This window comes from Impatiens glandulifera, chromosome 2 (genome assembly GCF_907164915.1).
Source record: "Impatiens glandulifera chromosome 2, dImpGla2.1, whole genome shotgun sequence".
In the NCBI taxonomy this organism is placed as follows: Eukaryota; Viridiplantae; Streptophyta; class Magnoliopsida; order Ericales; family Balsaminaceae; genus Impatiens; species Impatiens glandulifera.
The window spans coordinates 43,938,375-43,954,410 of NC_061863.1; the positions used below are offsets into that span (position 1 = coordinate 43,938,375).

At 32.3% G+C, this 16,036-nt stretch overlaps 1 protein-coding gene across 1 annotated transcript; it reads left to right on the forward strand.

Moving 5' to 3' along the window:
- The first annotated feature begins 2,464 nt into the window (after nucleotides 1-2,464).
- Nucleotides 2,465-15,997, forward strand: LOC124926602 (myosin-1-like). The gene is made up of 23 exons (XM_047466853.1): nucleotides 2,465-3,482; nucleotides 4,015-4,116; nucleotides 4,203-4,346; nucleotides 4,440-4,590; nucleotides 4,698-4,725; nucleotides 6,547-6,712; nucleotides 6,805-6,868; nucleotides 6,986-6,999; nucleotides 7,084-7,168; nucleotides 8,050-8,153; nucleotides 8,274-8,412; nucleotides 9,281-9,399; nucleotides 9,902-10,054; nucleotides 10,145-10,234; nucleotides 10,726-10,803; nucleotides 11,053-11,211; nucleotides 13,010-13,216; nucleotides 13,310-13,515; nucleotides 13,596-13,731; nucleotides 13,811-13,940; nucleotides 14,014-14,160; nucleotides 14,245-14,306; nucleotides 15,051-15,997. Exons 1-23 carry the CDS (start codon nucleotides 3,189-3,191, stop codon nucleotides 15,714-15,716), a joined length of 3,444 nt encoding a protein of 1,147 aa, XP_047322809.1. The 5' UTR covers nucleotides 2,465-3,188; the 3' UTR covers nucleotides 15,717-15,997.
- The last annotated feature ends 39 nt before the right edge of the window (nucleotides 15,998-16,036 follow it).

The window sequence follows — 16,036 nt, forward strand, 5'->3', positions numbered from 1 at the left end:
TAAAAAATAATTATAGCGATAATTCTTGGATGTGAGATTTTTTTGATAAACAATTTAAAATACTAATGTATAATAAAATAATAATTAAAAAAATGTAATATTTTAATATTTTGGTTAATAAATTAAGTGATAAATAAATTTAAAAAATAAATGATGTTTGATTATGTTGATTTATTTAAATAACTCAAACCGAACAAACCCTAATAAAATTCTAAAAATAATTCAAAAAACTCATAAAAAACTTTCGATCAATTAAATTAGTTATTTCTCAACTAAAATATTAAAATACTTATTTATTTATTTTTTAAAATAAATATTTTTTCATTAAATATTAATATTTTTTAAGTTTTTTCACCAATAACTAAAATAATTTTATAATCTCTTGCCCCAAAAAAATCATTTAAATAATTCAAATCAAAACTTTTGAGATAAGGTAAGCTCATACTTAATTTATTTTTTAGATACATTTAATATTATTCAGTTTATTTAGTTATTAAGTTAGAAAAGAAAAGTTGAGAAAGAAAAGTTAAAAGAAAATTACATTTAAATAGAAAATATATTTAATTATAATTTTTACATTAATTTATTATACAAAACTGTTGTAACATATTATTACATAAACGCTAAATACTCAAAATTAAATGCTATATAAAATGCGCTCATACTAATAATAATTAATTAATCCTATTTCAGTTTAATCAAAGAATATATATATATATATATATATATATATATATATATATATATATATATATATATATATATATATATATATATATATATATATATATAAAAAGCATAGGAGAACACACAAATTAAACATGAGTTAGGATTTGTTTGATTATAATAAAATATAATTTTAAATAAATAAACATAAACATTTTACTAAATTAATTTTAAAATATCCCCCAAAAATATTATTTTTCATCTATTTTTTCCAAATAAGTATGAACACGTGTCAATTTCTGAGTAGTTCATACAATATCCAAGGTTAAAGCTTTGATGTGGGTCTCACCGACAGTTTCTTTAGGTTTATTTCTGACTTGTCAACATTCTTTTTTTTTTTTTTTCCATATGTCACACTTCCTTCTTATAAATTTATAATAATATATTTCATTTTTCTTAAATAATTTAAATCCTATTAATATTTATTATCTCTGTGGCCGTCCAATATATTTCGTTCTTAATATTATAATATATGACCAATTTATTGGGAAAAAAACACACATTTTACTGGATTCTTATCAGTGTGATGACAAAATTACTATTGAAAATATATTGAAATAGTTTGATTCAAGAAATTCAGGGCTGAACTAATAGCAATAAAATCTATAGTTGATTTTAAAATGTAGATAATAAAAATACTTAGCATAATAATAATACTTTATTTGAGGTTAGTTGTTTGAGATTGTTTTATGGATTTTTTGAGATTTTATTTTATCATTTTAGTTAATCATTTATATCTTGCACAATCCAGACTTTAACTACAAAATAATGCGTTTTAAATTCTTACCCTTTAAGATACCTTAATCGCTTATATTATAAAAACCATTCTATTCCACTTACGCGGGACATTCATTCTCAAAAGCATCATTCTAACTCGCGTCAAATATCTTTCATATGAAAAGCTTGTTCCCTCTCGTCTTAGTTGCACTATTCCACTTACCTAATCCGATATTAAAACGAAAGACGACTTGTTTTTATTTTTTGATGAAGTGGATTGAAGACAACCATATATATTAAGTATTTGACAACATAAATCTTACTTGAGGATAGATATGAAACAAATAAACTAAAGAAGATGGCTAAAATCCCACATTATGCTGTCCAACATAAAATCAAATCTATTCTCTAAGCAGTGGAACTATCTATTCAATAAAGCGATTTTAAGTTCTTATCACTTAATATACCTTAGTTAGTTATAATATAAAAATCATTTTAATTTCATAAATGAAAAAAAAATGTAAATTTTAAATAATGATAAAAAAAATATTTTTTTAAAAACTCAAACAAACAACATAAATAATTTTTTTTACTAAAAACCCATATATCACATCTTATTTTTTTTCCACTTTTCAAGTCATTCAATTAATTAACAAAATATTAAAACACTCTTATTTTAACTTTATAAAATTTAGTTTAAATAAAAAAAATATTATAGTAATTCAAATCATTAACAACTAAAATATCCTATATTTTCATTTCTAAAAAAGATTAGTAAAATTTTTAAATAACCCAAACATAAAACAAGCTCTAAATGTGAATTGTGATCATAATTAGATTTGTAAGGGTATAATGGTCTTTTTCATTAGTAGATGACGGCTGCAGACGTTAGTGGTAGAAATTAATTTGACCGGTTCCCTTATTTAATTGGTGGGAAAACAAAAATGGCCGGTTCAGAATTAATATTAAAAAAAAAAATTATCAAAAAAAAAAAATATATATGGCCACCGGCATTCGTTCGTGAGTTGTGAGCGCGAGTCGACGACATATAAAGCAAACAAAAGTCACAAGTTTAAGAAAGAGTAAAAGGGAAAGCAAAATTGCTGGATTCGTTCCTGATTTCTCTGAATCCATTTTGAAGATCGAGTTTTTGATGATGAAGTTAACTTTTCTTAACAGCACTGCATCAGCAATTCAGCATCGCCCGTCTGTTCTTATGGGTTTTCTCTCTTCTTAATCTCTCTTCCTCAATTTCACTTCCTACAGTGTTCGTCTGATTCTCTTCTTGTTACAAACCAGATCGGAAGGATATATCTTGATTTATATTGCCTTATACAGTTTTAGATCGATATTTGCCTTATTGCATTTCATCTTTTCTGCCTACCGGATTTTCAAGTGGAGCCCAAATTTCAATTATTTGCTTTACAGCCTTACTGGGTTTTCAAATTTAGAAAAGATAGGAAATTTCCTGGCGAAAGTTTTGGTTAAGAGTTGGGTCAAGCTAATTTCTTTTGGAGTATTGTTGTTGGAAGATATCTGTTTAAGAGGCTCTATCTAGATCGGTTCAATTGTGGGTTTTGTTGTTTATGTTTGTGACTGATCAGTGAGGGTCCCTACCTCCATTAAATTGAGAGATAAATCAAGGGTCCTAGATAAAGTTGAGTTTTACTTTTTTGAAGAATAAAAGTTGGCCTTTTGATCTCTAGTGGTCATTTGTTTGTGTCCGAAGAAAAACATTATCGGCAATGAAGCAGAGGAGTCAGGCTCATCTTCAGTCGATCAAATCATTACCTGTGGATATCAGGCATCATATAGGGTTACCTAAACCTCGTCAATCTGAAAATGGCGGTTCGGCTAGTCAGGTTGTGGAGAAGAAAAAGTCAAATAATAACAGCATGGATCAGGACAATGACGATTCACCGTATAAGAGACCTTCTGTAGATGAAAAGGATCAGGATTTGACCATTTCTTCCCCTTCATCAGTTCCATCCTCAAGTCAATCAAAATGGAGTGACACAAATACGTATAATCCAAAAAATGTATGTATGGTTTATGTCTGAGTCCAGCTTTGCTTTTATATATTCTATCCCTTTAGATTTAATCGGAAATAACGACGAAATTTTGTTTTTATGGATCGCCATTTCAATGCTCATATTAGACTCCTTATGTTATCAGGATATTTTCGACTGATATTTCTGTTGGAATGGAAAGATTGGAAAACTGTCGCGATTTAACACATTTCTTATTTTGCTTATATGCTTGTTGACCCCTGCGCAATTCCATAATCACATAATACTATAAATAGAAAATGATACAAGAAGGTTTATTTTATATTCATCAATGCGGAGGTGACATAATAGCGCCTCAAATGAAAATAACAAATTGTGGCTATAATAATTTCACCATAGCTGCATGATCTGGTGGTAGAGATTCTGAATGCATATAGTTGAGTATTTTGGTCCTCTATAACTTACCTTTCCCATCAAAAGAGAAAAATAAACATGATTGATATATAAATTTCATCTATTGGTTTGTTTCTTTTATACTTACTCATTCAAACTCATTTATCAGAAGCTTCAATGCTGGTTTCAATTTCCTGATGGGAACTGGGAGCTAGGGAAGATCCAGTCAACCTCAGGGACTGAATCCGTAATATCATTTTCTGATGGAAAGGTTAGTTAAGATCATTTACTCTGTCTTCTTGTGCAATCATTTCTTTTTGTCGTCTTCTCAGCTAATTCTGTAGGTAATAAATTTAGGTCCTAAAGGTGCATCCTGATACCCTGCTGCCAGCAAATCCTGACATACTTGATGGTGTAGATGATCTCATGCAATTAAGTTATTTGCACGAACCTTCTGTTTTGTACAATCTTCAGTACAGATACAATAGAGATGTTATTTATGTGAGTTCTATCCTCATTTTGAGATTTTGATGATCTCAATCCCATGGTTTCTGATTCTTCCATTCTTCTTTACTGACTCTGCATTCTTTCCAGACAAAAGCAGGGCCAGTTTTGGTTGCCATTAATCCGTTCAAAAAAATCCCTTTGTATGGAAATGATTACATTGAAGCATACAAAAAAAAGTCTGTTGATAGTCCACATGTGTACGCAATAACAGATACTGCCATTAGAGAAATGAAGCGAGGTGCTTTGATTTCTACTTAAGTTTGCAGAAGAATATTGAATTTGAGTCTCTCTGCAACTGAAGTTATTCCTTTGAATCTCTTACTCATTTATTTTTCTGATTTACAGATGAAGTGAATCAATCTATCATCATCAGGTCAGTAACTTGTACTTTCTCTGATATGTTTTCTTTCTTCATCTTCTCAACATATTAAACATTTTTCTGCTTCCAATAATTTCGGAGTCATTGGCCTCCATTCTGATTGCATGCACACGTGTTTGCTTGCACTGGTATCAACGAGCTTATGCATTATAGTGTTATTCAATCCTAGAGATTTATGATTGTTTGTAGTCCATGAATAATTTTTTGTTACTTGTAGAATTATGTTATTACTTGTATTTCAATATCCCATTTAGCTAATTATTTTACCACTTTAAGTTTCAATTCTTTTTTTAAATGTTAAAGTCTGTATTATTAGAGTTGTCGATAGAAAGACTTATTATATTACAAACAATGTCTATATTTAGCCTTGAACAAATGACTTGTTCATCGAACATCTCAACCATCAAGACATATTGAATTTATAAAGTATCAATTTTCTTTGTTATATAAACAACTAAACTTGTATATTTGTTACTTAAGATATTAGATTAGTCTGGTAACTTGATATGGTGGCAGAGCAGTAGTTCCAAGAGATCTTTCTAATCTTCACATTGGTTATGTTTCTCCACTTTTGTACTGTCTATACAGTATCGATCCTCACTTATGTTTCTCGACTTCATGGGTGAATGTACATAAACGTGTTTTTCACTCTTACGAGGTCTAATATGTTCAATTTGACTATGATTTACTTGAAACGTTTTACAAAGTTTACTGCTTTAATCTGTCTTTGGATCAAGTCCGATGTCACATTTTGTTTTCATTGTAAATTTGGCATGAGAGAATTGCTAATGTTGGATTTTCAATTTTTAAAAGCCGGGGCTTATTTTAATAAAGACGAAGGTACATAATTTTAATTTTGAAAAAGTGACTTTTTTTTATTGAAATCGGCAAGAAAAGTTCCTAAACAGTTTACAGAAAAAAAGGGTGAAGAAAGTGAAACTAAAAATACAATAAAATTAGATTCCGATAAACTCGAGATCCGGTGCACATCCCCTTCTTCTTAATTGATGCGAAAGTTTGAAGAAGAAAACCTTTAATCCTATCGGCCCCAAAATTATTTCCTTAAAATTTTTTCCTATTTCGTTCTTTCCATAATATCCACCACATAATAAGTGGGATGCACTTCCATTTATTTCTAATAACCCCTTCGAGCATCTCGAGATCCTTTGTTCCCAAAAGTCCCTAATGTTAATATCAGGAGGCATGGCCCTTGGATGATTGATAACGTTTTGAAGTACTTTATTATTATTATATTATTATTATTATTATTATTATCATTATCCCTTTACTATTCTGTAATATTTCTTAATTTGCTACACTCTTGGAGCTTGTTTGATATATATATTTTTATTTTATGACCAGTTTCTTTTGTTTTTTTTTCAAAACTTGTTTTGATAAAAAAAAGTGTTTATTCTGGTCAAATGACCAAAATATCCTTCAAATTTTAAAATGTTATAAAGAATAAAGTAATGATATTTTTGTCGAGGACTTGAATGATTTGATGATAGATTTTGATCCAAATAAACCACATCAAACTACCTCTTGATTGCTACTTTATGTGGTTGAAAATTACTCCCTCCATCTAAATTATATGATATTTTTGACCAAAATCCTTGAGTGTTTTTTTTCAAGTGTTCCAAGACATAGGTGTGTACTTAGTTGACATGTTTGTGCAAGTAAAATCAGTATTAATATTTTGATTGATTAGAAGAGTTAAATGGATCGGAGTTAAAATTGCCTGTTCAATGAATGGAGGACAAATATTGTTTGAATCGCATTAATGAAATGCCTTGGTCATACTTCACTTGTGGTCAGTGGTGAAAGTGGTGCTGGAAAGACTGAGACAGCAAAGATAGCAATGCAGTATCTGGCTGCTCTTGGAGGTGGTAGTGGAATAGAATATGAAATACTAAAAACTAACCCAATCCTGGAGGCCTTTGGAAATGCTAAAACATTGAGGAATGACAATTCAAGTCGCTTTGTAAGTTGCTTATCAGAATTTATCAGTTCATTGCACTGAAAACTTGCACACAAATTTCATATTACCTGTCTAACATGGGGAGGGTCTCACAGGGAAAGTTGATTGAAATCCACTTCAGTGAAACAGGGAAAATATCAGGCGCCAATATTCAAACTTGTAAGATAGATGAACTGTTGATTGTAAAAAAATCATTTCATATTCCTTTAGTGAATCTGGCTGTCAGTAACATTATTGTGTGTTTTTCTTGGTGGGATGTCTCTGAATTCTATACAGTCTTGCTAGAGAAGGTATGTTGTACTTTCACTTTTCTATTTTGATGATGCTGGTTTAAATTCCTCCATAGCTTACTAATACACTTGTTCATGGAACAGTCTAGAGTTGTCCAGTGTACAGAGGGGGAAAGGTCATATCACATTTTTTATCAGCTTTGTTCAGGAGCTTCACCTGCTCTCCGAGGTAGTCTTAATCCAGTACATAGCCTATTTTTAAATTTTGGTCCTTAGATTCTTTAGTTATTACTGTTTTCGATTATGTCTACAAAATTTGAATACCTCAATTGTGAAAGTTCATTAACTATGCTGACTCAACTTAATGAGCTTGCTCATGTCTCTTGATCAGTTAGATTCTGTCACACAATGAGCTCAAGTATGGTTGTAGTTCTAGAGTAAAATCAGTAATATCCTTGTGCTAATGCCGTTCATTGAAGCTGTTTCTTATGTATAGAGTTTGACATATTGATTTCCATACATGATATTACTTGAATACTTAACTAGCTAATGAGGTTACATATAGAACATTTTTTAACATTATCACATAGAGGATGCCAACCAACAAATGTAACATACAACTTAAAAAGTACCTTTCTCCGTCCCATTTTATGTGATCCTTAATGTTTTGGGGCGAGTTTTACGAAAGGGAAATGTGAAGTTATTTGTGACTAAAATTCCCTTATAATGTAAAGAGATGGAAATAGTAAGTAATTATTATAAAGTTGTTATTGATATTTGGGTTGAATTGAGAGAATATTGATTTTTATTGAAAAGTAGATGAGGGTCATTTGGGGATTGTGTTATTAAATAGTAAATGATTTGACCCAAGAGATCAAATAATTCGGGACATGGTTTTGGAGTTCAGGGTTACATAAAATGGGACAGTGAGTAATAAACTGTCAAAAGTTGTAACCTTATATTTGAAGTTGCCATTTGCTTTTTCTTATTTGAAGTTCCATATACCTGCCTATCCCTTTGACTCACCTAGTATTTATTACTCTTTTAAGTTCATATGTCATATTAATGTGCATGGTGGTAATTCATTTTTCTAATTGCTGCATTTCACAGAAAAATTGAACCTGAAAAGTACCCACGAATACAAGTATTTGAGGCAAAGTGATTGTTACTTGATTTCTGGAGTGGATGATGCTGAACAGTTTCAGATTGTGCTGGTAATTTGTTTATTTATTTAAAAATCACCAAGTATACTGACTTAACTTCTTCAAAAGTGTCTGATAACTATCCAATAGAGATTTACATGCAGAATCAAGTTATGATATTTCATCTTTCAGGAAGCTCTGGATGTTGTTCATGTTAGCAAGGAGGATCAAGAAAATGTGTTTGCAATGATTTCTGCAGTACTATGGCTAGGAAACATTTCCTTCTCTGTGATTGACAATGAAAATCATGTTGAACCCGTAGAAGATGAAGGTATTAGCACCCTAAAAGAACATCTCAAATATGTAGAGTATTCTGATTATATTTTACTGTTAGTGTGTTGACTAGTCTTTGATATCTGATCTGTTATTCTTCTACACTTCCAGTTTTCTCATCTTTATTAAGTTACATGCATGATTGGATGGTTACGGGGATTATTTAAGCTTCTTTATTTGACCAGTACCATCTTATTGCCCATCTATCTACTGACTTATGCGTCATAGACATTTGGTAGGAAATTTTGTTGAGTGCTGTTTTTGTAATATAGAAATAGATATTACTGCATTATTGAATATTGGGGGTTGGACTAAAATACACCTTTCTGGGAATTGTATGCACACGACTTCTTCTTGATGCGGGGCTTGTATGATTCTTGCTGGTGGATAATCTAATCAACTTGTGCCACTGATATAAACCAGTTTTGTACTATCTTTGAATTCCCAGTGATGAAAGTTTTGTAACTTAGAAGTCATTTAAGAACTCTCTCCATAAAATAATAGTCCTCTTGGTTCCACATATTTAAATTAAATGGGATTGGGTCCTTAATTCTCCAATCATTTCTTTTGTGAGAGTAGATCAATAGTAAGCATTAGGAATGATAGTTGTAGAGAAACTCAAGAAAATGTTTCTGTATCCTTTGAAAATGTTTTTTTAAACACCAGGAACAAAACAATTATTTTGGTGCTGAGGAATTGATCTGAAAATACTATTTCTTGCTTGTTCTTACTATAACTTATTAGAAATATTCTAGAAGTGATTTTATTATCAGTCCTATTTAGGTTAAAGAGATTGATGCATTTTCTGTTTGTTTTCTACTTTATCTAGTATGATTTCTCATAAATTTATAACATCCATTTTGCAGGCCTTATCACAGTTGCTGAACTGATAGGATGCACTCTTCCGCAACTGAAGCTTGCTTTGTCAACTCGAAAAATGCATGTCAGGAATGACACTATTGTTCAGAAACTCACTCTACCACAAGTATGATTTATTATCTGCACTCTGGAGAAGCTTTGTATTAAAATTTTCCATAGACTGTCTTAAAGTTGGATTAAATGATCTTGATTTAGCGGATCTCTTTGGCTATTTGGTTTTTCTTCTTCTCAATGTTTTGAATTTTGATATAAGGTTGCAATTTACTCGAGAAGCTGAAGGTAAAAAGGTTCATTTATGTATTATGTTAATACAGGTGATGTCCCAGTTGGTGATAATAGTGTCATCCCCGAACCGACACCTTTTAGAGTATCATTAGATTCTAGATTACCATCCACCATTTCTTCTTCAATTCTTCCAATGGATTAGATCCACAAGAGAGTTGAATCTTATTGGTGGTTAGGTTGTTTTCTTTTGATATTCCGGAAAATCCAGTTTTTACACCTTCATTTTCAGTGACATTTCAGAAAATGTATTAGGCATTAGTTATCATTTTCAGTGTACTGTTTTCCCGTATGAGAAACATAAAATTTTACATTCTGTTTTCCAGGCAGTTGATACAAGAGATGCCCTGGCAAAATCAATATATTCTTGTTTGTTTGACTGGCTAGTTGAACAAATTAACAAGTCTCTTGCTGTAGGCAAACGCCGCACAGGAAGATCCATCAGCATTCTGGACATATACGGCTTTGAATCATTTACTGTAGGTTCCTATAACTGATTTCAATGTGCACATGTTTGGCTAGATTTTCTTTCCAGGTAAAACTCTTTACTCCTTGTCCTCGTCTTTCAGAGGAATAGTTTCGAGCAATTTTGCATCAACTATGCGAATGAGAGGCTTCAACAACATTTCAACAGGCACCTGTTTAAGTTAGAACAAGAGGTAAATTTTGAATCTTCATTTCATGTAGCTCATATATGGAAATATAATGATATATTATCCAATGCCCAATGGCCACTTCAAAATCGATAGAGAATTAGGAATATGAATACTATGATGTCCTTCTATATTGGTATGGGTTTCAGATATAACTTTATAACTTATCATCTTCTTTATCTAAGCAAACTTACTGTTATTATTGGAGGCAAATATTAGTTAGTGTCTAAGATGCACTTGTAAACTTAAATGATTTAACAAAATTTGGATTCCCCGTAACCTTAATTATTTTCTCGTGTATAATGGGCAATTATTGATGATTGTTTCGAGAGGGAAATGTTAAGTTACCTTCTGTGGTAAGAGTCTTGAATTTAAGAGATTGGTGGTGGTAGAATGTTGTGCTAACCTTCTCCTGGAAAAAAGTCCTAGTCTTAAAACAAAATAAGTTACCTTATATGTGGATTTTCTTTGACTAGTTGAATTTTGAGTGTTCTCAGGAATACATCCAAGATGGTATTGATTGGACGAAAGTGGAGGTCGAGGACAACAAAGATTGTCTGAACCTTTTTGAAAAGGTATGCATGTAGTGAATTTGTTGACAAAATGGTCCTGATTGATAACATTGCTTGAAGACGTTTATTTAAGTTAGTCAGATTGCGTTTGAGTGCCTTCACTTAATGTTCATGTTGAAAATATCTGAACTCCTAGTTCTGTTTTCCTAGATACTTTAGCATGTGTTTTTCCTCTACATTGTAGACATTGAAATGTGTATTGGAGTATTGTCTGGTCCTTCATGATTCGTTCCTTTCTTTTCCTTAATGCAGAAGCCACTGGGATTATTTTCTCTGTTAGATGAGGAATCCACCTTTCCAAACGGTACAGACTTAACATTTGCCAACAAGCTTAAGCAGCACTTGAATTCTAATTCATGTTTTAGAGGAGAGCGGGGTAAAGCTTTCACAGTTTGTCATTATGCTGGGGAGGTATAATCTTCACCAAAACTCTCTTTCACTTATTATTCCTTTTATTTTTACTAGTAATTTAGTCATATTATTTGACTAACTGAAACTTTTATTTGTAAGTATTTCAAGGATTTAGAAAGAAACTCAGAAATAACAAGTAAGAATTGAAAACTCTAAAATTATAGTTTGGTTTATATTTATCTTTTACTAATTCCTTTGAAATAAATAAGACTGGTGAATTGGAAACATTTAATTAAGATTTTTATTTTTATTTTCTTTTTATGGAACATACATATCAATATGTGTGGATTTTACCTTTTATTTAACATCCAGTTCTTGTTATTTATAGGAGTGATACTCCTTTTTCCAAGGGAAACAAAAGACCTTCGCCATATATGGGCTTTTCAAAGTGTTTTATTGTTAAGTATAACTATGATTTTTCGATTGACTTCTCTACTCATAAATAAACATTTCTCTTTTTGAAAAGGATCAACTTTTCATTAGAAAAAGGAGCAAAAATTGCGTTCAAACATTACAAATAAAGGAGTAATCTAACAGAGAGATGGGGATGAAAGCAAAAAATTAACAACAAAAAGAAAACAGAACGCTAGATGCCAATAAGATCAAAAGCATTCTCTCGTACAAATCTCCCTTTTCTGGATTGAAGCAAACGCATGCATCATGAATCCTTTGAGTTTATCATAGTTGTAGTTTTTCTCATCAAAGTCTTATGTATCTTTCTTTCCAAATCGTCCACCACATGATGAGAGTCAAATAAATAAAAATTTAATATGTATGGTCTTAGATCATCAACAATGAATTTTCTTTTGAATTCAGTTATTTGAAAGGAAGATTTTTCTATTTTACATTTTCTTTTAAGAATGACAACTTTTATAGCATTAAAAAGTTGTGATTGCATTCACATTTGAACAATAAAAGTGAAACACAAACTAAGAATTTTCTCAAAAAGAAAAAATAACAAAGTAAGAAGAAAAACAGATACAAAATGGTTAGAATCCGATCAAATCAAACAAATTCCATCCAGTGCATATTGCTCTTTTCTTAATTGATGCCAAAGTGTGGAGAAAGAAGTCATTGATCCTCTCTACCCCACCCGTTTTCAACAAAATGTCCTTTTCTGGCACTCTTTCCAGATAATCCACCACAAAAATTAGGGAATGCTCTTCCATTCGGCGTTGATAGACGTCAACTAACACCAACTTGTCAATTGAACCCAAAAGTCTGGAACTGATTTTTTTCTCTTTTCCAAGAGTAAAAGAATCCCCAAATGACTGAGGTAGGTGAGCCGTGGAACAAAATGTGGTTAAGTAATCAAACTTCTATTCGCCAAAGCGAAACCCTTCTTTTTAGTTCTTCGAGAATGAGCACTTCTCCACGGAAGCCTCCCAAGCGTAGAACGAAAGCTTTGAAGGGATCTTAGCTTTTCACACTTCCTTCCAAGGGAACTGAATGGTATCCCCTTGAAGCGTACATTGATAAATAAAACTCTTCTGGAAAATAAGGTTACCTTTCAAGGATAAGTCATTGTGTGTTGCAGGGTTGATTGTAACATGCAGAGGACCTTCCACTCGTAGTGGTCAGTAATGGATGTATACAAATCTGCAACATTGGCATCATTTCTATTAGAGGCATTGGACATATTTGCATCCTTATATGTCATTTACATTAATGATTGATTCCTACCAGAAAGTGAGCTATTGGGCTTCTATTTAAACTGAAATCACTTTGCTCATGGGCCATCAATTATTTATGTATTCTGCTGACTTTACACTCAATGGTTGTTTTGGTGTTATATCAGGTTATGTATGGAACAACTGGATTCCTGGAAAAGAATCGGGATTCATTGAACGTGGATTCCATTCAACTTTTGTCTTCTTGCACTTACCATCTGCCAAAAACATTTGCGTCTTATCTGCTTTCTCAGTCTGAAAAGCCTGTTGTTGGTGCATTACATAAATCAGGTGGAGCAGAATCCCAAAAGCTAAGTGTTGCAACAAAATTTAAGGTACTTTTTCCTTACAGTTGTTTTTTGTGTGCATGTAGTTGCAGGAAACTTTTTATGAACATGATTGTATTTTTATTGTTGTTTCGATTTTAGGGCCAATTGTTTAAGTTGATGCAACGTCTAGAAAGTACCACTCCACATTTTATACGTTGTATTAAGCCCAACAACTGCCAGTCTCCTGGAATGTATGAGCAAGAACTTATACTGCAACAATTAAGATGTTGTGGAGTCCTTGAAGTCGTGCGAATATCCAGATCAGGCTTTCCGACTAAGATGTCTCATCAGAAATTTGCACGAAGGTATATCTGTTAACATATTTTGGTACACAGGAAATTTCTACAATATCTTTATTTATTGGTTGATTGTTTTGGTTCAATAGATATGGATTTCTTCTGTTGGAGAGTGTTGCATCACAAGATCCCCTCAGTGTGTCAGTTGCAATCCTTCATCAGTTCAATATTCTCCCTGAAATGTATCAAGTTGGCTACACAAAATTATTTTTCCGTACTGGCCAGGTAATAATAATATGAAGCTCTGTAATATTTGGCTTCCAACTCATTTCTTATTATTTATTTTAACATCTGATATGGGCAGATTGGAGCGCTTGAGGATACAAGAAACCGTACTCTCCATGGGATCTTACGTATTCAAAGTTGTTTTAGAGGCCACCAAGCTCGTCACCATCTTAAGGAGCGGAGGAATGGAATTGCCACCTTACAAGCATGTATGTTGATGTTTGAGCTTTGTAAAGCATTTTCTTTTTTTGAAGTAAAAATATTATTGATATTCTCTCACAGTTGTTCGAGGCGAGAAAACAAGGAAGGAATTCGCAGTCTTGCTACACAGACATAGAGCCGCTATTTATATTCAGAAGCATGTAAAAGCTAAGTTTGGAAAGAAAAGGTTTTTCGATGTCTACAACGCTTCAGTTGTTATACAATCTGGTAAGATTGGTGTTGCATGTATATGGGTACAAGAGTAATTCCAGTTGCATATAATCCTGAATTCGATATGGTTGTTTTTTTCAGTTGTTAGGGGCTGGCTTGTCAGAAGATGCTCCGGAGACATAGGTTTACTACAATTTGGAAAGGTATTTTCATGTTTAACTTCTAGGTCGAGTTTTTCTTACACTATGAGATCTGGTATTTTTAGAATTTCCTTTTCTATTTCCTTCTTTCGTGATATTTTTCAAAGCATTCATTAAAAGGAGAGAATGTTACCATTTAGAAACACTTTCTGGAACTGGATATGAGTATGGTCTGTGTTTGGACGGAATAACGTCGAACAATTTTATGAACATATGTCTAATTAAGTTATGTTCCATAATATTATCTAATCTACATCAACACCCGGAAGAGATACTTCACAAAGTGTTTCCAATGAAATTTAGCAACATTTTCTAGTCTAGACCTAGAACAAGCTCCAGAAAGTGTTTCCAAATGGGATAATCTTCCTTTCTTGGGCTTGCATCGGCTTGTTTAGGCAGTTGTGCGATGTCTTTACAATTTTCTTTGTGTTTGGATAGGAAGATGGTTTGATAACATAACTTATCACTTAATCTAAATAAAAAGTGTTTATTTGAATTAAGTTCATTTGACTGTTATTTAATAGAATTGTGTAAAACAATTTAGCTTAATTCGATAAAGATGACTTAACTCAGTAATATAATAAAGTCCTTCTAAAGAACAATTTTAACCCCTCAAAATTAATCAAATTAACTTGCTTATTAAGTTTTTCAAAAACACTTAATTCGATACTTAAAAGTTTAATATCCAGTCTTTAGCATTCAACACTTATCAAAAACACTCTTAAGTCTGAGTTCTCATGCATGCAGGGTAATGAATGGGATGAGGTGATGGTGAAGTCGTCAGTCCTTGCTGAGCTACAACGTAGGGTTCTTAAAGCGGAGTCTGCTTTAAGAGATAAGCAAGAAGAGAACGACTTGCTCCACATTCAGCTCCAACAGTACGAAAACCGATGGTCTGAATACGAGCTGAAAATGAAATCCATGGAAGAAGTCTGGCAGAAGCAAATGAGATCTCTACAATCGAGCCTATCCATAGCCAAGAAAAGCCTGGCTATGGACGAGTCTGGGAGAAACTCAGACGCATCGGTTAACCAAACCGACGACACTTGGGAAACTGGCAGCAATTTAAATGGCCTGCAAAGCAATGGAGGAACTAGACCAACAAGCTCGGCTGGATTGATGGTTGTAAGCCGACTTTCAGAAGAATTTGAACAGAGGAAACAGGTGTTTGGTGATGATGCCAAGTTCTTGGTGGAGGTTAAGTCGGGTCAGGCTCAGGTTCAGGCTGAATTAGACCCGGATCTTGAGCTTAGACGATTAAAACAGATGTTTGAATCTTGGAAGAAGGATTATGGGACAAGATTAAGGGAAACTAAAGTAATTCTACAGAAGATTGGAAATGATGAAGGAAGTGGTTCTGATAAGACTAAAAGGAAATGGTGGGGAAGAATGAACAGCACCAGATTTTCTTAAAAATCTACTCTTTAATCTAAAACTGTCCTGCAGGTAAAGTATTGTTTTGCCATTTTTTATCCATTCATAAGCAATTTGTTCCGGAGTTGTAAGAATCAAGGACTTTTTGAACCCGAAAAGATTCAAACGCTGATACTCTATGTATAGGTCGTTTTAACATTTTGAGTTTTCATGAACAATCTATAATGTATAGAGAAGAAAGAATGTGAGAGTGGTAACAAGTTATGTTTGATTTACTTGGAATTTCGATTTTTTCAATTATAAGTGTTGTGAATTGTGATCGATCTAATGATAAGATTCTTGAAGTTTGGTTCTCAAAT